General features: G+C 41.2%; 1 protein-coding gene across 6 annotated transcripts in view; it reads right to left on the reverse strand.

Moving 5' to 3' along the window:
- Positions 1-394: 394 nt before the first annotated feature.
- Positions 395-16,824, reverse strand: part of il1rapl1a (interleukin 1 receptor accessory protein-like 1a) — a 203,287-nt gene continuing 186,857 nt past the window's right edge. For 5 of the 6 annotated variants that reach the window (XM_039818505.1, XM_039818503.1, XM_039818506.1 and 2 more), the window contains exons 7-12: positions 16,124-16,256; positions 11,183-11,328; positions 8,020-8,166; positions 5,829-5,999; positions 3,264-3,308; positions 395-2,655 (exon numbers count right to left, since the gene is read on the reverse strand). In XM_039818505.1, the coding sequence (XP_039674439.1) occupies positions 1,934-2,655; positions 3,264-3,308; positions 5,829-5,999; positions 8,020-8,166; positions 11,183-11,328; positions 16,124-16,256 (1,364 nt within the window). In that variant the 3' untranslated portion in view covers positions 395-1,933. The remainder of the gene's footprint in view (positions 2,656-3,263; positions 3,309-5,828; positions 6,000-8,019; positions 8,167-11,182; positions 11,329-16,123; positions 16,257-16,824) is intronic. The other variant, XM_039818509.1, reaches the window with a different exon arrangement.

Raw genomic sequence — 16,824 nt, forward strand, 5'->3', positions numbered from 1 at the left:
TGTAATGTGAAAATCACTGGAAGACAGGAACACAAACCGTCCAAACATGCAACTGCACCGTAGCTCCTCCTCTTTTGGTACAGTAAATCTCTCATGATTCAGTGTTTGCAAAGCACATTTCATAATCTCCCTGTAGAGGTTTGTTTATGGTTTTTGAAAAGGGCGGATTAATTTTTTCCTTCAAATCTGTCTTAAAACAATAGTCAGGTGCTCATATGAACATCAAAACCCTTTTTGCTTGTTGTAATCATTCCTCCTGTTCATATTGGCCATTATAGTATCCTTCCTAATGACTATTAATGTGGATTTTTAGGAGTGTAATCAGTACGTAAGGCAGTCTTGACTTACTGTCAACAAATGGTCAAAGTTGGACACAAAAGGAAAACATCAAAAGGAAATCAATGTTTTTAATGTGCAGTGAGAAAGTAAGGGCAACTGATAATGATTGTGTTTCTATAAAGATAGACATTTCTTTCCAAGTGAAAATCGTGTTTATATATTTATATAAATATCTATATTATATATAGAATACATATCTATTTGCTATGCATACTCAAAAATCACACCTTCAAATATATTTAAAAAGTCTTTCAAAACACAAATGTTTTCTTTTCTTTCCTTAAACATGAACTATCCAAATGAACCAAAGTAATTATCAGGATGGGAATAATATTATGTTTTATAAACCAAAACATTGAAAATGCTTTACTTTTGAATCTAGAACATTAGAGGACATATTTTTTCATGTGGGATTCAGAAGCCACCGTAACCTCTTAACAAACCAGGAACCACATTGCAAGTGTACAAAACCAGCATAACACTTATACACAAATCCCCTTTCTATGGTAGATGAAATGCAAATAAGTATGACATCTCAAGCAAACTCTTTTCTGTTATAAAAATAGAATTCTTTTTAAAATAATCTACAGATTTCCTTTTAAGGTGAGGCATTTCACTATCACTCTAAAACAGCAAGGCTGTTTGTTTCAATAGAAAATATGAAGCTTAAGAGAGAGACCTGCCAGTCCATCGGTCTATCTGATTGGAGAGGACTAGCACTGCCCCCCAATTGCTCCTCCTTTTCGGTCCCACAGGAAGGTATATTTTTGCCAGTTCCTCCTTCTTTTTGCATATTCTATGATTTTTTAAAAGAGAGTTTCCGTTTAAACTAGATACACCTTTTACAGGTAAACAAAAAGAAGTTTCAGCTCCTTGAAGCTCCTGAAATGTCCAGGCAATTCCAAAAGTGTTAAAAAAATGTTCTCTTAAACTACACAAAGATTTAAAAACAAACAAAACAAAACAAAACACAAGAGTGCAGGTACATGACATACTGGCTTTTCCAAACAAGCGCATTAAAATAAGAATAAAAAAATCAAACAAAAAAGTGAAAAACTAAAATATACAACTCTGTATAACAAGTTAAAGCAAAGTCCTACAGTAGAGAAGGCAACAAACATGATTGAATAAAACAAACAAAAGAACAACACAGGAAAACACTGATGCTACAAATAAATTGAAATATATGTACAAGACCCTGTTTTCCTTTTGTTTGTGTGTATGGACATTTGTGTGTGTATGTGAGTGTGGACGCAATTGCCGTAGAGTGTTGGTTCTTTAGTGTGGAGTTCTTGCAAGTCTGTATCTCGCTAGTAGATGAAACAGTGTTTTCATTATATCTCCTGTAGTTCCACATAGAAAACATCCTCTCTAACAGAGGTGCTGTCCACTTGAAAAAAACAAAGGAAACTGTGTCCAAAATCCTGCTGTATCTCCATCACTTGCTGCCAGTTAACAACGGTTGGAACCAAATAGATCCAAAACACTTTTCGCCGTACTCACGGCCATAAACTGTGTTCCTAAGAGCTACCAGACGGAGCCCAGCCATGTCTGGCTCTGATCTTCCTGCAGCCGATGCTGAGCATGTTCTTCATTACCAGATGACGCTGGAGATGCTGGTTTCTCTTGGCAGCAGAGGGAGCATGGCGTTGTTAGCGTGTGCTTCCTCCAGGCTGTGCTCTCGGCTCTTCCCAGGAGGCCTCTGTCCGTTCAGCAGTGTCAGTGGGATGTTGCAGTAGGTGTGCTGGTTCCCCAGAGAGGAGAGAGGTGGCAGGGTCCCTCCTGGGGGTAAGTCATACTCGTAGCTGCGGTAGTAGTGTTTCTGCCTCATGGTGGTGTGGTAGGTGTTGTGGAAAGAGGAACGCAGCTCGGGGTGGGCGGTCGCCATGGCGGTGGAGGTGGCTGCTGCCATGGAGATGGCAGAGACGGTCTGCAACTCTCCGAAGGGGCCCTGTTCGCTGACGTCCAGCGCCGGCTCGTGGGTGAGCATGGGCTCTGTGCGCCTGAACGGCATCTCGTACTGCAGCTGCTTCCAGAACTTGGAGTTGAGCTTGTTGCTCTTGGGGCCGCGCCACTTGATGACAGTAAGGGTTTTAATGGTATGCTTGAGGGCCTCCACCTCCTGGTAGTTCATGATGCCGCGCAACTCGGCACACTCGATCAGGATGACTTTGATCTCACCAGTCACCAGCATGTTGCGCAGCCGTGTCTCCAGCTCAAAGATGCTCCAGCCTCGCCGCACCACATAGTTGGGTGTCATAACTATAATGAGGCGCTTGCTCTGATCCACACAACGTGCCACGTCCTCTATGTAGGCTACAGGAAACGAGGTAAAAAAAAAAGAGAAAGGAAAAGAACACATGCATGAGAGCAGTAAAATAGTTGAGTAATGCACATTCAGTATGTTTTGATCCAAAGATATGATTTAATGAGGACAACACTTAACAATGATGGATGAACATTCAGCATCAGACACAAAACACAAGACAATGACAGGTGGCTATTTTGCTGTCCACTTCCAGTATTTGGTCAAATAACACTTAATTTAGTCTGCAGTTTATAGTGTGAAATGAAAGACTAATGGACTGTATGTGTGTAAATAACATATATAAAAGGATGGTCTTTGTTCAGTTGAACATGTGCCTTTTGTTCTGGTGCAGTGTAATGTATTATTATATGCATTGTAATCAATACTCTGAAGGGCATACCCACAGACAAAGCTAAGCGCTGCACTAAATGGCTCTAGAGGGGGGGCAATGATTGATAAAGCTGCACAGTTTATAGGGTTAAGCTGAGTGGCTGCTACTGAACTGGGCCTGATGTTTCAGATCACACAACAGTGCCACTCTAAGTCTCTTTGAAACTTCCTAGGAGCAGGTAAATGACAGCAGCTGATACAAGAGGAAAAGACTGAGGGCGAGTACCTCCAAAAAGTCGTGTTTCATCCTGGTAATGCTCATTGGTGAGACCTAAACATAAACATTTTAACATTTAGGTCACAGGCAGAACACAGTACAGACACAGAAACATGCTCAACATAGTCGTAAAAGTGGCCGCAAGTTCCCTCACTCATCTTTCTATTTCACATATGATTAATCACATATCATGTTTCCCTGATTGGACATTCATCTACAATGAGTTTGCTTGGCACTGATGCTGGCGGCAATTTTCTTTTGATTAAAGGAAAGAGGCGGCAGGGCTCAGAGCCTTCACACATTTCCCACTGATGTTTAATTCTGTCTGGACCAACTAGGACGTGTTTGCGTTTTATCTGTTCCACATGAAGCCTACATTACAAACACGCAGCAGTACTACTAACTAGAGCACACTGTGTACCACTGGCACAGACGAGCTACTAAGCAGTTAGCACGCATGAGAATTTGTTCAGACAGAATTTTTGGAAATGTATTAATGCACGGATGGGTGAAAACCAGTGAGAATGCTAAATTTGTTAAATATATCAGCTCCTGGTATACACTAAACCATATTTCCATGTCTGTACATAATATTAGAATAGCCAGTGTGAAATAATATGGTCTTCTTTTAGACAGTAAAAAACAATAGGTTCTTGGCGATAGTATTTGACTAAATGTTGCCTTTTCCTTCTTCTATTATTTGGAAATTTTGAATAATTATCATCTCATTTGTGAGTGTGAATGTACTCTGCTTGAATCTGCCCAAACAGCACAAAACATTGAAACACGAGACAGTGACAGTGAAAAACAAAACTGAAGACAAACTACACACAACAAACAAATATTTAAAATTATTGAAGTTAACTAGTTAACTTGGGCTCAGGAGCAGGGCCATGCCTCAACCACACCGCTAATCACCTGTCAAGCCTACTTACTGTATAACTGGTTAACCCATCCTGTCCTGTTTCTCACCGTGCTTCTGCTTAATCAAACGCTTGCATCAATCTAAAAAGTTAGACTAATGCTACCTTTGATTACACCAAAGAATCAACTCAGCATGGATCTCAAACTGCAAAGCAATCTGTCAGATTCAGGCAATGATCTGTTTGAAAGCAATTCTCCTCCAGCCATTTCACTCCTGTCACTTCCAATATCTGCCACAACCTTCAGTCCACTCTCTCCTTCATTGGCTCCATGAGCTGTAGCCCATCATCATAGATGCCATCTTTGGGGACACTGATGGTCTAAGGGAGTCCATACTCTTCCATTCCCATAAAGCAGCAGTTGTAGAAAGATCTCATTATCCAGCCATCATGCAGTTCACGTGAAGATTTACATCTGCCAAACGCCAGTTCATTCTCGGTGCAGCTCACCACAACAGCACCTCTAATTTATTGTCCCGCTACTCGTTTCAGAAATGCAGACTCTTGGCCCCAGAATTCGACATTCATCCCATACCAGTCCCACCATTTTCAGCCTCAATATTCAACCATCTCCACACTTTCAACCAGCTCCAAAACCTTTTGAATATCTGAAAGAAGCCATCCTTAACAGCCTTGCCCCACACACTCTCTCAGCCTATTTAACCGACTGGAATTGTTTCCAGGCATATCATACCATATACCAGCTGCCCTTTCCCGCTCTTGACTTCATGTCTATCTGTAATTTTATCACCCACGCTCTTTCCATTCTCATTCCCACATTTACATGCTAATCAAAAGCTTGCGAAAACAAGAACCCGCTCTCTCACCTCCGACCTTCTCAGCCTCTGCTTCCATTCTCTACATCCAGGCTACTTATCCCCCATGGTCGACTCCATGTCCTTGCTGGCATTTTTTGGCTTACTGCCATGCTCCGAATCTACCTATAATCCTTCCTCCCAACTCTATCTGACTCGCCATTCATACTTCTGACTCCCTCATTCATACTCTGGAGAAGTAAAACCGACCAGCTCGGAGCTTCATTTCCCATCTACATTTTCTGTCTAGACTCCTATCTCAGCCCATACGAGCCACTGACCAAATACATCAGTTTCAGGTGTGCCACCAAAGCCTTCCCTCAAGACCCACTGTTTCTCATCAAAACAGGGACAATGACCACTAGATTCTGTTTTCACACGCATTTTCACAGAGTCCTCCACATTTCTGGCATATTTAAGGACACTATTCCAGCCATTCTTTCCGCAGCGGCACAGCTTCCACAGCAGCCCGACTGGGCATCTCATCTCAAACCAATAACGTTGCTCGTCATCTCAAGGTATATCACTTCTACATTTCCCAGCCTTCAATATATCTGTCTCAGACTGGCCAAAACGGACATGTCCCTCCTCCGCGTTCATCCTCTTCCTCACATCCATCCACAACATCCAATACTTCCTCATTTCATTAAACTGCTAAACTCACATTGTTGTGGTGTGGTCCTTGCTAGTAAATGAGAAAGTGTAAAAAATGTGCCACACACTGCAGCAACTACAGGGTACAAGCAACTAAATACCCTCACGCTCCAATACAATACGATACATGAACATACATGTATGTGTCCAAGCATGTATACACAGACCGTCACTGTGCTTACTTCCTGTTGGAATGAGGTCTCGATCTGGGATAAAGAGTTTGTAGCCGTAATGTTTCTCCAGGACATCAGGAAGGATCTCTAGGGCAAAGCGTTCCTCTTCCTTGGTCTCCTGACTCCACTGGTCAGGGTCCACTTTGGTGTAGGACAGGTATGCATCGTAATCTTTGTTTTCTGAAACACAGTGAGAAACAGCAGGGAGTGGCACATGAAAAAGGTGCACTAAATGCATCGATATCCAGCTCAAAAGACACAATATCCTCATGTCCTCATGGCACAATAAAAAACGCACATACACATGACACTAGATGGGCAAAAATATGTGGACACCTAAACATTACACCCATATTTGATTAAAACCACATTGATGCAGAAGTCAGTATAATGATGTAGAATAAGAATTACTTTTGAAAATGGTCATTGTTTTCATTGATATGCTGCATTACTGTTAATATAATGTAGTCTAGAATCTGACTTTACACCATTTTACAGTAAAACTTACTTTCATACTAGACAGACTGATTATAGCGTTTGTTCTGCATCAACCACAGAGTTCAATTTTATTCAAAACACCAAACCAATCAATCACTTGTATGTTTTCTGTAAAATGATGTTTTAACAGTTTCTACTCTTCTGGGAGGGCTTTCCACAGAACCTCGATTCAGTGATTTGCTCCCATTCAGCCACAAGAGTATTAGGAAAGTTGGTCACTGATGTTAGGTGATAAGGCTTGGCTCGTAGTGGACGTTCCAGTTCATCAAGTTCCAGTTCACCATTTATTTCTGAATCTCTCTTTGCTCATGTTGAAACAGGAAAAATACTTCTCCAAACCATGCTTAAGCATCCTTAATTGGAACAAAGTGGCCTGGATAAAAAAAGAAAACAGCCACACATCAAAAGTAAACAAAAGCATTTGGACAGGGGTGTCAATATACCTTTGGCAATATAGTGTATATGAGAAATAAATTGGGTTAGATACAAAAATACCCAAATCAAGACCCAGGCAATACCCTATTCCCCCACCTCGAAATGATTTCCCAGAAGACAGTGGGAAGAACTGAAAAGGCAGAAAATAGACGATGGGAAAAAAGCACTACTGGTGACATGTTCAGTGAGTCCTAGTCATTATGCTCTGTAGAAACGGAATTGTGGGCCAGCCAAATAGGGAAGAGGGGCTTTTTCACAAACTCTTTGAGAAGCGTACTTAGCTTTGAATCTCACTGGAAAGGCCAGGGCTGCACTTGATAGGATCCAAATATCAAACACTGCTTTCAAATTAGCAACAAACCTCAAATTAACCACCTAGCAAACTTGGAAAATCAAAAACAGCTGTGTCTGTGGGTCCCTGACGGTATAACTGGAAGTTTGAGTCAACAAAACATTGTGTAATAGATAATTCATGCTTCTGTAGAAACAATCCAATGACTCAAAAATGAGTTCAGTCTTTCCGGAATAAAAAAAAAAAAAAGAACGAGTCAAAATACAAAGCAAAAAGGGAATATACTGGGACACAAACAGAAGAATTGTTAACTGAAGCAAAAGTTAACTGTAGAGAAAAGTTGCACTTGAATTTCAGGCAGTTTGAGGTCTCCCTATAGGCCTCCCTATATGTCGCTCGGGGAAGGAGCTTTGGGCCCGCCCGGTCCCCATGTCCTGCTATGTGGCCTTCGACAGCAGAGGGTGGGCATCACTCCATGACATATTGAGACTGATCTCTTTTTAAATGGGCAACAAATTGAAAAACTGTCTCCTCTCTTCCCTATGCACTGCAGCCATTGCAGCAATGTACACACACAATAACATACACCTCAACACCAACAGTTGAGAGAGGGAGAGAGCGAGAGAGAGAGAGCGAGAGAGAGAGAGAGAGAGAGAGAGAGAGACAGAGAGAGAGAGAGACAGAGAGAGAGGAAATGGGCTGCTGTCAATGAGATAGGAGAGGACATTTGTATCTACCAGGGAGTCTGTTATTGATAGAGGGTCAGAACAACCGTATGTACACACATGGGTATACAAACAGAACATATTCACATCCATAAAAACAAACCAACACAGGCACATACACAGTCATCTATGCTTGCTTGACATCTTATTTTGGATGAGAAAGGCCTGGTGAAAAAAGTGAGAACAAGTTGGAGTTTTTCAGACAGCAACAGAGAGAGGATTTTTTTGTGATGCTTTGTGCTGTCTTTACCTCCATCCACGTCCTCGCTGCCAAATTGCCTCCTATAGAAAAGCATCAGCTCTATCTTGTAGCATTTGTAGAGGGAGATGAGGAAGATGAGTAGCAGCAAGATCGCTCCCAGCCCTCCTGCCAGCTCTACGGTGTACATGAGCTCTGCTGAGGACGACACACAGACCAAAAAATATATTTATAACTGCTATATTTATAATCAAGGTACAGTACGGTGAATACACATATGTCCTATGAATACATAAAAACAGCTATTGACTTATTTCTGCAGCAGGTTGGACTCATAGGTTGTTTTTCTTCATCTTCATTTCCATGTTAAAGTCAAAACATGAGGCACTTATAGGACACATTTACATTTGCTGGAAGGCTGGACAATCATCAGCATTTGCAGAGCGAAGCAGCATCAATCTTCAGGGGGAAGAGACACAAGGCTCATAATGACTTTGATAAAAATGAGAGGGCACAGTGCAGGGAGACACATGGAAAATAAAGAAGGGGATGATGAGAAATCGGGCTCATTTCCTTGGAGGAGCACAGCAATGACACAGCTCTGCACTGTGGCTGTTGTACATAGTGGGATGGAGGCATTTTCAAAACAAGAGGCTTCAGTCTACTCGTGTCACTCTCTCCCCTCTCCATCATACATCTTCTCTCACTCTCGCTTCTCCTACCCTCTCTTTTCTCTCCCTTTGTCTCTCCATTCATTTCTCTTCTCTATTATCTCCTCTCCATCTCCCCAAAGACCTAGCTTAGGAAAGGATGAGTTATGTTGTGTGTGAAAGCAGCATTTACCTGGTTGGCTCAGCCAGAACAGGTTTAACCTTATATCTCTGTCACTGTGGACTGGAGCACAGCATGGCTGCCATAGCAAACGCAATGCACCACAGATATGTACACTGCAGATACCTTTCACCTTTCACCACCACTGCAAATACCTTTACATTTCTTTCAGTGGTATGAGATATTCTCACTTTAAATGCAAGCTTTTTTTTTTCAGTAATCGTCTTTCCCACAAGCGAGTGATAGTTAACTAGATAGTTTATTAACCCCAAACAGGTTTAATTTAAGGCTTAATATTAGACTAAATAACACCACTCTATAAAAAAAAAACAAAGTGTAATAATGACACAATGTGGTTTTATGTGGGGTTATGTGCCGGACTATTTCTTGACGACCGGGTGCAATGACAACTGGAGTCTTAGCTGGGACCCGAGATGTAAAGTTACTGTTTCAGTCTTTATGCTAAGCAGCTGCTGGTGGTGGCTTCATTTTCACCGTACAGACATGAGAGTGGTATCGATCTTCTCATCTAACTCTCGGCAAGAAAGCAAATAAGGGTATTTCTCCAAATGTCAAACTAGTCCTTTAACTTGTAAAGACAGATTTTCTGTATCAGTAGGCCCATTACCCTTGATGTTTTTGAACATAGCTAATACTCAGAAAGACAGCAGTGTTAAAAACTTTAATGTTTTTAACTAATAACCATCCTCCCTCTCTAAGTTGTTAATGTTTCACTGACCACTACGTCCCTTTGGAATTCTCTCTTTTCATTTCTCTCCTTCTTTTAAAAGGGAATGAAAGGCAGCCTGCAGAGACATTCACACACAGGGCTAATGAGTGATGCATTCAGGGAGGGAAAACATTAAATAAACATCAGAATAATGTGTCAGACAGACAGAGAGAGAGAGAGAGAGAGAGAGAGAGAGAGAGAGAGAGAGAGAGAGAGAGAGAGAGAGAGAGAGAGAGTTAAATTAAGCTGTCTTGAGTCTAAAAAGACCACTCAAAAGGAATTGGGCCATCTACAAAAGACGGTCACAGAGACAGAGATTAAAGCAGGGAGACAGAAGGATAAAGACTTAAAATGTAATTGTATGCTGAACTCATTGGCCTGTTGGGAAAAGCTTAGGACCAATTTGCTGTTTAAACAGCCATCAAATTACCTCGTCTTACAGGGTGACAACCAGTGCATGAAAAGAGCTTCAGACAAGTCATGCTAGAGAACCAAAATAGCTACACAGCTGCTGGAGCACATGTAGAGAAGAACGGCACAACCACATGGAGCTCAAGCACAGATTGTTAACACACGCGTGAATGGAAAAAGAAATAAAAAATGGACCAGAAAGGGCAAACAAAAGGATGTTGTTTAAAAGAGTGCTGTAAAGTCTTTGGGGTATAAAGTGAGCTATATGAAGTCTTCTTTGTCCTGTTAAATTAATATTCCAACATCTGATGTGATGTTAAATAATCATATGTGCTGAACACCTGAAAGCTTCAAACATGCAATAGCAGATTTTTTTGGCTTCTTGGGGCAGCAAAAACAAGCTGTAAACATAATACTGATATACAGTAGAAACTTAATAGCAAACATTTGTCTATTTACTACTCTAGCAGATACAGAGTGCCGTTACCATTTATTTAGATTTGGGTTTGGGCCACCGGTAAATGTAAGTTGAATATTTTCTCTTTTCTTTTTTTTTGGTCTCCACCAAGTCTTGAGGGAATTATCTGGCTCTAACCTTGTCTCTCTGGTGTTTGGTGCTGGGCGGGTAGGGTACAGTGGGTTTATTAGAGCTTTCACCACTGAAAACAGCTGCTTGCTGTGTCTGGAAATGACACTAATGACAGCAATGGGAGTCAATCAAAGCAAGCAAGCAAAATTATTGAGCTGAAACGTTCTCAGGTGATAATTCTCTGTGGGTTTGTCTCTGCAAGTGACCCCTTTCATTATTACTATAAAAATATTGATTAGAGCAGCTTTATTCTCTTGAACCTAAAATAAGCAGAATGCTGTGCAGCCAACTTTTGATCACAACACACAGAATTTTGTTTTGATGTCCTAGTTTAGATCCTAGAGTTTCCAAAGATACCAAATATGTCTGACTGACATTTGGGAAAATATGTATAAAATGACATGCGCAAGACATCTAGAATATTTCCATTTGATGAAATGGTGCAGCCATGCTTTAAATATCTCATTCATCATGTAGCTTTCATGGTAGTTGGAACAAGCTGATACAGAATATGTATGATAGTGTCAGACAGTGTGGAATAAGATGCATTTTCCAACCTTAAAGCCACTGACAGGGAAATTAAATGCAAAAACTGGATGTTAAGGGGTTAAAGCTCCTCAAGGTTTCAGTTGGAAACTTCAAAAAGCCCTTACCCCGCCTGAAGAGCTGGATGGTAGCATGGCGACGGCCGTTACCATTTTCCACATAACAGGAATAATTTCCCAGGTCCTCCTCCTCCAAGGAGTCAATAGTCAAGGAAATGGCCACTTCCTGCTCCCCAAGATGCTCCTTGACAATCCTGCAAGACAAACAAACGAAAACGTACTCAGCAATGCTTCTCTGCAGCACTAGTAGAGAAGTGGCTTTTCCCGGTTGAATCAAGTACCTCTGATCCCTGCTTATGTACAAGAACATGTAATTAGTGCAAGTGAATGTGATGGCAAGCAGCATTTATGTGATCTAGGGCTTTAAGAGTTGTGATCCAGAGTACAGCAAACACAGAACACATTATGTTCCAATTCCCAACGGTTAAGCCATAAAATGCCCGTGAGCAACTGTATCTCGATGAAGCCCTTCTCGTGTTACTGTAAGTACTTCAAGGTATGTTCATTTCTTTTCTCTGCACTCGAAACATATGAGAAATGAAAATCAATAAGGGCTCTTCCTCGGAGTGTGCGGGGGGTGAAATCAAATAATGGCGATCAGAAGAAAATCTTTTTATAGCGGCTGCCATGGTAACGGAGAGAAGGAGAGAAAGTAATATTCCATAAAGTAAATGAGTGTCCCCCGCTGGGCTGGTTGAGCCTGATGAAGGAGAGAATGGGGAGATAATGCTCACTCATACCTCAGACACACTACTTAGCCCACTTTTGCAGCACCCTCAGCAAAAATTACACTTTGGAGGAAATGAGAAAGATATCTGTTTGCATGTGTGTGTGTGTGTGTGTGTGTGTGTGTGTGTGTGTGTGTGTGTGTGTGTTGTGTGTGTGTGTGTGTGTGTGTGTGAGCATGTATCTACTGTATGTAGGCTGTGTTGAGAAGGAGGAGTGGGATGAGGAAAGTGTGTGTGTGTGTGTGTGTGTGTGTGTGTGTGTGTGTGTGTGTGAGAGAGTGTGTGTGTGTTTGAGTGTGTAGGGGGATAATGACTCTCAAGCTTCTCTCTTCTCTCTCGCCTACTAGCCAATAAACTGCACATAAGGACAGCTTGTTAGGGAGATTTGGCATCAGTAATTGAAAGTGTATCATGGGCTTTGCGTAGAGAGGCTGAGGCAGTGCCGATGATATTTGTAGCTTCAGCTGAGTTTGTTGTGCAATTGGGTTGGGGGGCTGGGGCGCTGGGAGAAGTAGGCACGGGAATAATTCATGTCTCTCCAGGGAGTGGTGGCTACTTTGAAGCCTCCAGTTTCATATTATCACACCATATGAGGTGCTGTTCAAGCCAAGCTTAAAATGGAGATGATGAGCACATTAAGTTACAGTAGGTGGACAAGAAGGTCCAGGTGAAGGGCAGAAATACGGATGGCAGCCATATGAGCTGGGCTGAAGATTTTGAACTATACCAGACTGCGTAGAGCTGCATCTACTCCAAGATGCTCCTACATTGGTGTCAGATGTGTAGAATTCCATGTAAATCGTTGTAAAATACTCTACTGTTCTTCTGGGTGTTTATGTTTATCGATATAGAGTTACCCGAATGAGTAAATCGTGAACACATTTCTAAACTATGGCTGCTCCAGGCACTTTTTCTTTCCAATATTCTCTGCCTTCCTCATGTTTGCAACTTATTCATTCCTTTTATACATTCAATTCAACGTACACCTGCAAAAACACCAACTGAATTGGGTCAATAACATATTGATCCCCTTCTTTAACATGCTGAGCCAGATTTGTTAAGCTAATTTATTAATCTCTGCATGCTATGCTAATGTCTAGTCATCCGTACTATGATAACAACAACTGCCCTGTCCCGGTGGCGCAAATGAGAATTTATGGGCTTGGGTTACCTTAGAAATGAACTAGTCCGAATCAATATGCTCAGAGTTAGGTAAATAAATGCCTGCAGAAGCTCTGAGCCCAAAGGTTTGAGTGCTTGTCTCTTAGCTCAAGTTTGGCTACTGATGCATTAGTAATAAAGTGTGTAGGTGCCAGCCTGAAGAAGAGAGGTAACCCTTAGAAACATGGCCACTGTATCATCTAAAAGGGAGACAGCTGGGCTGCAGGGTAAGCAGAGATTTGCTCATGTCTAGTTTCTCCTATCCTTACTCTCCATTGCTCCCTGCCTTTGCCTGGTCCATATGTCTGTCTGACTGCGTGGAAATAAAACCAAGGCACTGGCTGGATGTGAAAAAGCTTAGGGTGGCAGCATCAGCAACAGAGAGTGGATGATCAAATACATTATTGATCCACTGCATGAAATCTCTGTATTAATTATTGAAAAGATAACCCCCTCAGCCAGTGAGTGGGGGCATCCTGGTGTCAGGGAGTAATGGATAAAGAGAGAGACAGAGAAAAAGACTCACAGGAGAGCAGCGTTGGTGGTTAAAATGAGATTTGTTTCTGCGACATGTTCATATCAGTGCACAAGCAAACTCACACGTCTTCTTTACTTTCCTCCTATGTGAACTACTTGTACTTCTACCATATTTCTTACTCTTTCCACTTCTTCCCCATCTGCTCCCTCTCTTTTTCTCTACCTCTCCTTCTCTTCCCCTCCTAACCCCTCCTCCTCAGCTTCCCGTGGCCCATCTGCATCCCGCCATAGGTGGATGCAGTGAGGGAGATAGCGATAGTGGCGGCGGTGTGAAAAATGGCGGTTGTTAACCATCTGACAGGGCTGTCTCCCCAGAGCTGCAGCCTCTCCAAACAGCCCTAATGGGAAACATGCACACAGACCAGGGAACAGACTTGTTTAAATGTGTAACACCACTAGGAGGGAGAAACATGGAAATGGGCTTGTTTTAAATGTCTCAGAGCCCTGAAATTTTACAATGTTACACTGAAAGGAGACGGAAAGAAAGGGCAAGTTAGAATCTGCTTTTTAAAGATGTGTTCAACATTTAGCACATTCATCCTTGGTGCAAAATGTTGGAAAACACAACATGTATGTGGAGAGAAAGCAGGACATGGACAGGCAGGACTACATTCACAATGTAGTGCTGGAGTACAAAACAGCATTTGTGCATCCTGTTCTGCAGCTGATAAACAGAAATTTAAAGGAAAAATACTTGTTATGGAAAAAAACTGGTTAGACAGAGGAAAAACTAATTGGTTTCCATGTAAGGACTTAAATGGTGTGAGAGGCCTACTTTCTAATACTGTTGATAAAATTGACATGAATTCTTCCCAGATTTATCGAAAAAACTTCAGACTTCCTTTTTCTTTTCATTTTAAGAGAATACACTAACTCAAGCCCTGCAGTACTTGTTTGTAGCTATACCTACAGAGAGTAATGCACTATTTAACTTTATATATAACCCACGTCATCATGAGCCAGGCATGAAGGGCTGCGTCTAAGGAGGAAGTCAGGAGACTCCTCCGTGTTGGGAGGTCAGGATGAAGGGAAGGGTCAAACAAACACAGGATTTTCACCTAGGAGACCGCTGTTTGTGTCCCGTGTGAAAGCAAAAGTCAACATTTACTTATTTTAACTTACTCTGTTACGCAACTTACACGGCAGTTACGTAACAAACATACTTATTTCAACACAAAGCACAATCTTTTCCTAAACCTAACCAAGTAGTTTTGTTGCCTGAACAGGTTCTGCACTGCAGGGGCTTACACAGGCACACTGATCGCCCGTGTTGCTGGACATTACGTTTTGTAAGATGTCATACTAACAGTTGTATGAGAATACATTGCATATAGCAAGGGATTCTTTCCTTAATGACAGGTTTCAGTTTTTTAAGCAAATATTTCTGTTTTAGTTCCATGTATAACCTATTTAATATAATATTACCATTTCACAAATTGAATGCACAACATATTTTATGTTCTGAAAATAAAAAAGAGAGCAAGAGAATTAGACCATCAGCCATCACAGATAACGGAGAATAGTTCATGAACTTAAAGGACAGTACTGTACTCTACATAACAACTGTAACAGCTACCAACTAATTTCAGTATGAAAACATTTTGCAGAGACTTGAAACTTGCTTGCATTAGATAATCCATCAAGACACAATTCACTACCTGTACTTATTTTCATATTTTTGACAGAGCAGGTAATGCAGCTGCACACAAGGACTGGTTTGAAAACTCTCTTTGTTGTAGCACTCAAGACACTCCAATGTCCCTGACTTGAGTCAGCTGCAGAACAACAAAGTTTTTAATGCAAGAAACAAGAAAACCTCACAGTTTGCTTTCCTCAATGTTCAGGTTTGCTTTTTTTTTGTCTTGTGCCTTGACTTTTCGACAGCATGGCTGGTAAATGTAATGAGGCATGGGACAAATAATCAATGTGAAACTGCGGTACAATACAATGCACTGGCACCAATATTGTAGTATGTTGAGATGATACAGTATATAGCCATATTGAAGCAACAATATTCAGAATTCTGAGCTTGTACTGTGTTTAATGTCTCAAATTAAATATGTGAAGATAAAACACTTCATAATGCAGTTAATAAATAGTATTAATCCTGTAGTTGAAATATGATTTCCCCGTTTTTCGTGTGTGTGTTCCATCTTCACTCACACAGATATTGTGATATATAATAGATGATTATCTTGCTATGTATGTGATGTATGCAGTTATATTGTTACTGTGCACAATGTAGAATATTATGAGTTATTCTGTTTCCACCTGCTTGCTATTTCATTTCCACAGGACAGTAACACAGTAAAGAAGAAAAAAAAGTGACAAAATGAATGAATGATTTAAAACAAGCTTTAAGTCTCTGCATGATGTTCATACCATAGCAAAATAAATGGAAACGAACAGCCGCTTGGAAGGCAGCAAGTGAATCTAAGTAAAATGGTTGGTTTAGTGTATGCAATTTGGAGTTAATGGGCTAAAACATGCAAAGCTATTGGTATCATCCTTTCATATTTTGCAGTGCATTTATCTACATCTGCTATTAATTTGTGTCGCTTACTTGATGTCGCTTTCCTGGATTCTCTCTTCATCCAAGTCCTCTATGAACTTCTCCCCCTTCATCCAGTAGATGAGCGGGCTGACGTCACCACTGTAGCCGAAAAACGCCCGGCAAGTCAGGTTCAAAGCACTTCCTGCAAAGACAGGAGATGACATGCGGTCATGCTTAATTGTCCTGCTGGCTTGTTAAAAAGTGTTAGTTTTAATATGCATGGCCCAAAAAATATTGTACCATATCATATCATATCATATCTGTGCCTTCAAAGCCAGTGAAATCAACAGAAAAAGTAATTTTGTTGGTGATGTGTGCATTCACAAGTCTTTGTAATGTGTGCCTCATACACACCTATGCTAGCGCACAGTGCCTGCACTCACATACGCACACGCACGTATCCTACAAAATTCTATTCATATGTGGTTGCATGAGAGAAGATGTAAGCTAGACACTCAACAAACCTCGGGTGATGTACAGCTGTGATTAAAACAGACAGTCATTCCTTTAACACAGAGAAAAATCTCAGGACATGTTCTGATTTGCTTATGCCAAAAGCACACACATACAGTATACAGATCTGCAAGTAAACAGTAATGAACACATGAGGGCACTCAAGAGCTTCCTAAAAACCCCCCTTGAGACTATGTGTCCATGAAAAGGAAGTGAAAGGGGGCTGACATTACATTATTTTATTTAGAAATTATTAT

The sequence above is a fragment of the Perca fluviatilis genome, chromosome 12 (assembly GCF_010015445.1).
Source record: "Perca fluviatilis chromosome 12, GENO_Pfluv_1.0, whole genome shotgun sequence".
Classification (NCBI taxonomy): domain Eukaryota; kingdom Metazoa; phylum Chordata; class Actinopteri; order Perciformes; family Percidae; genus Perca; species Perca fluviatilis.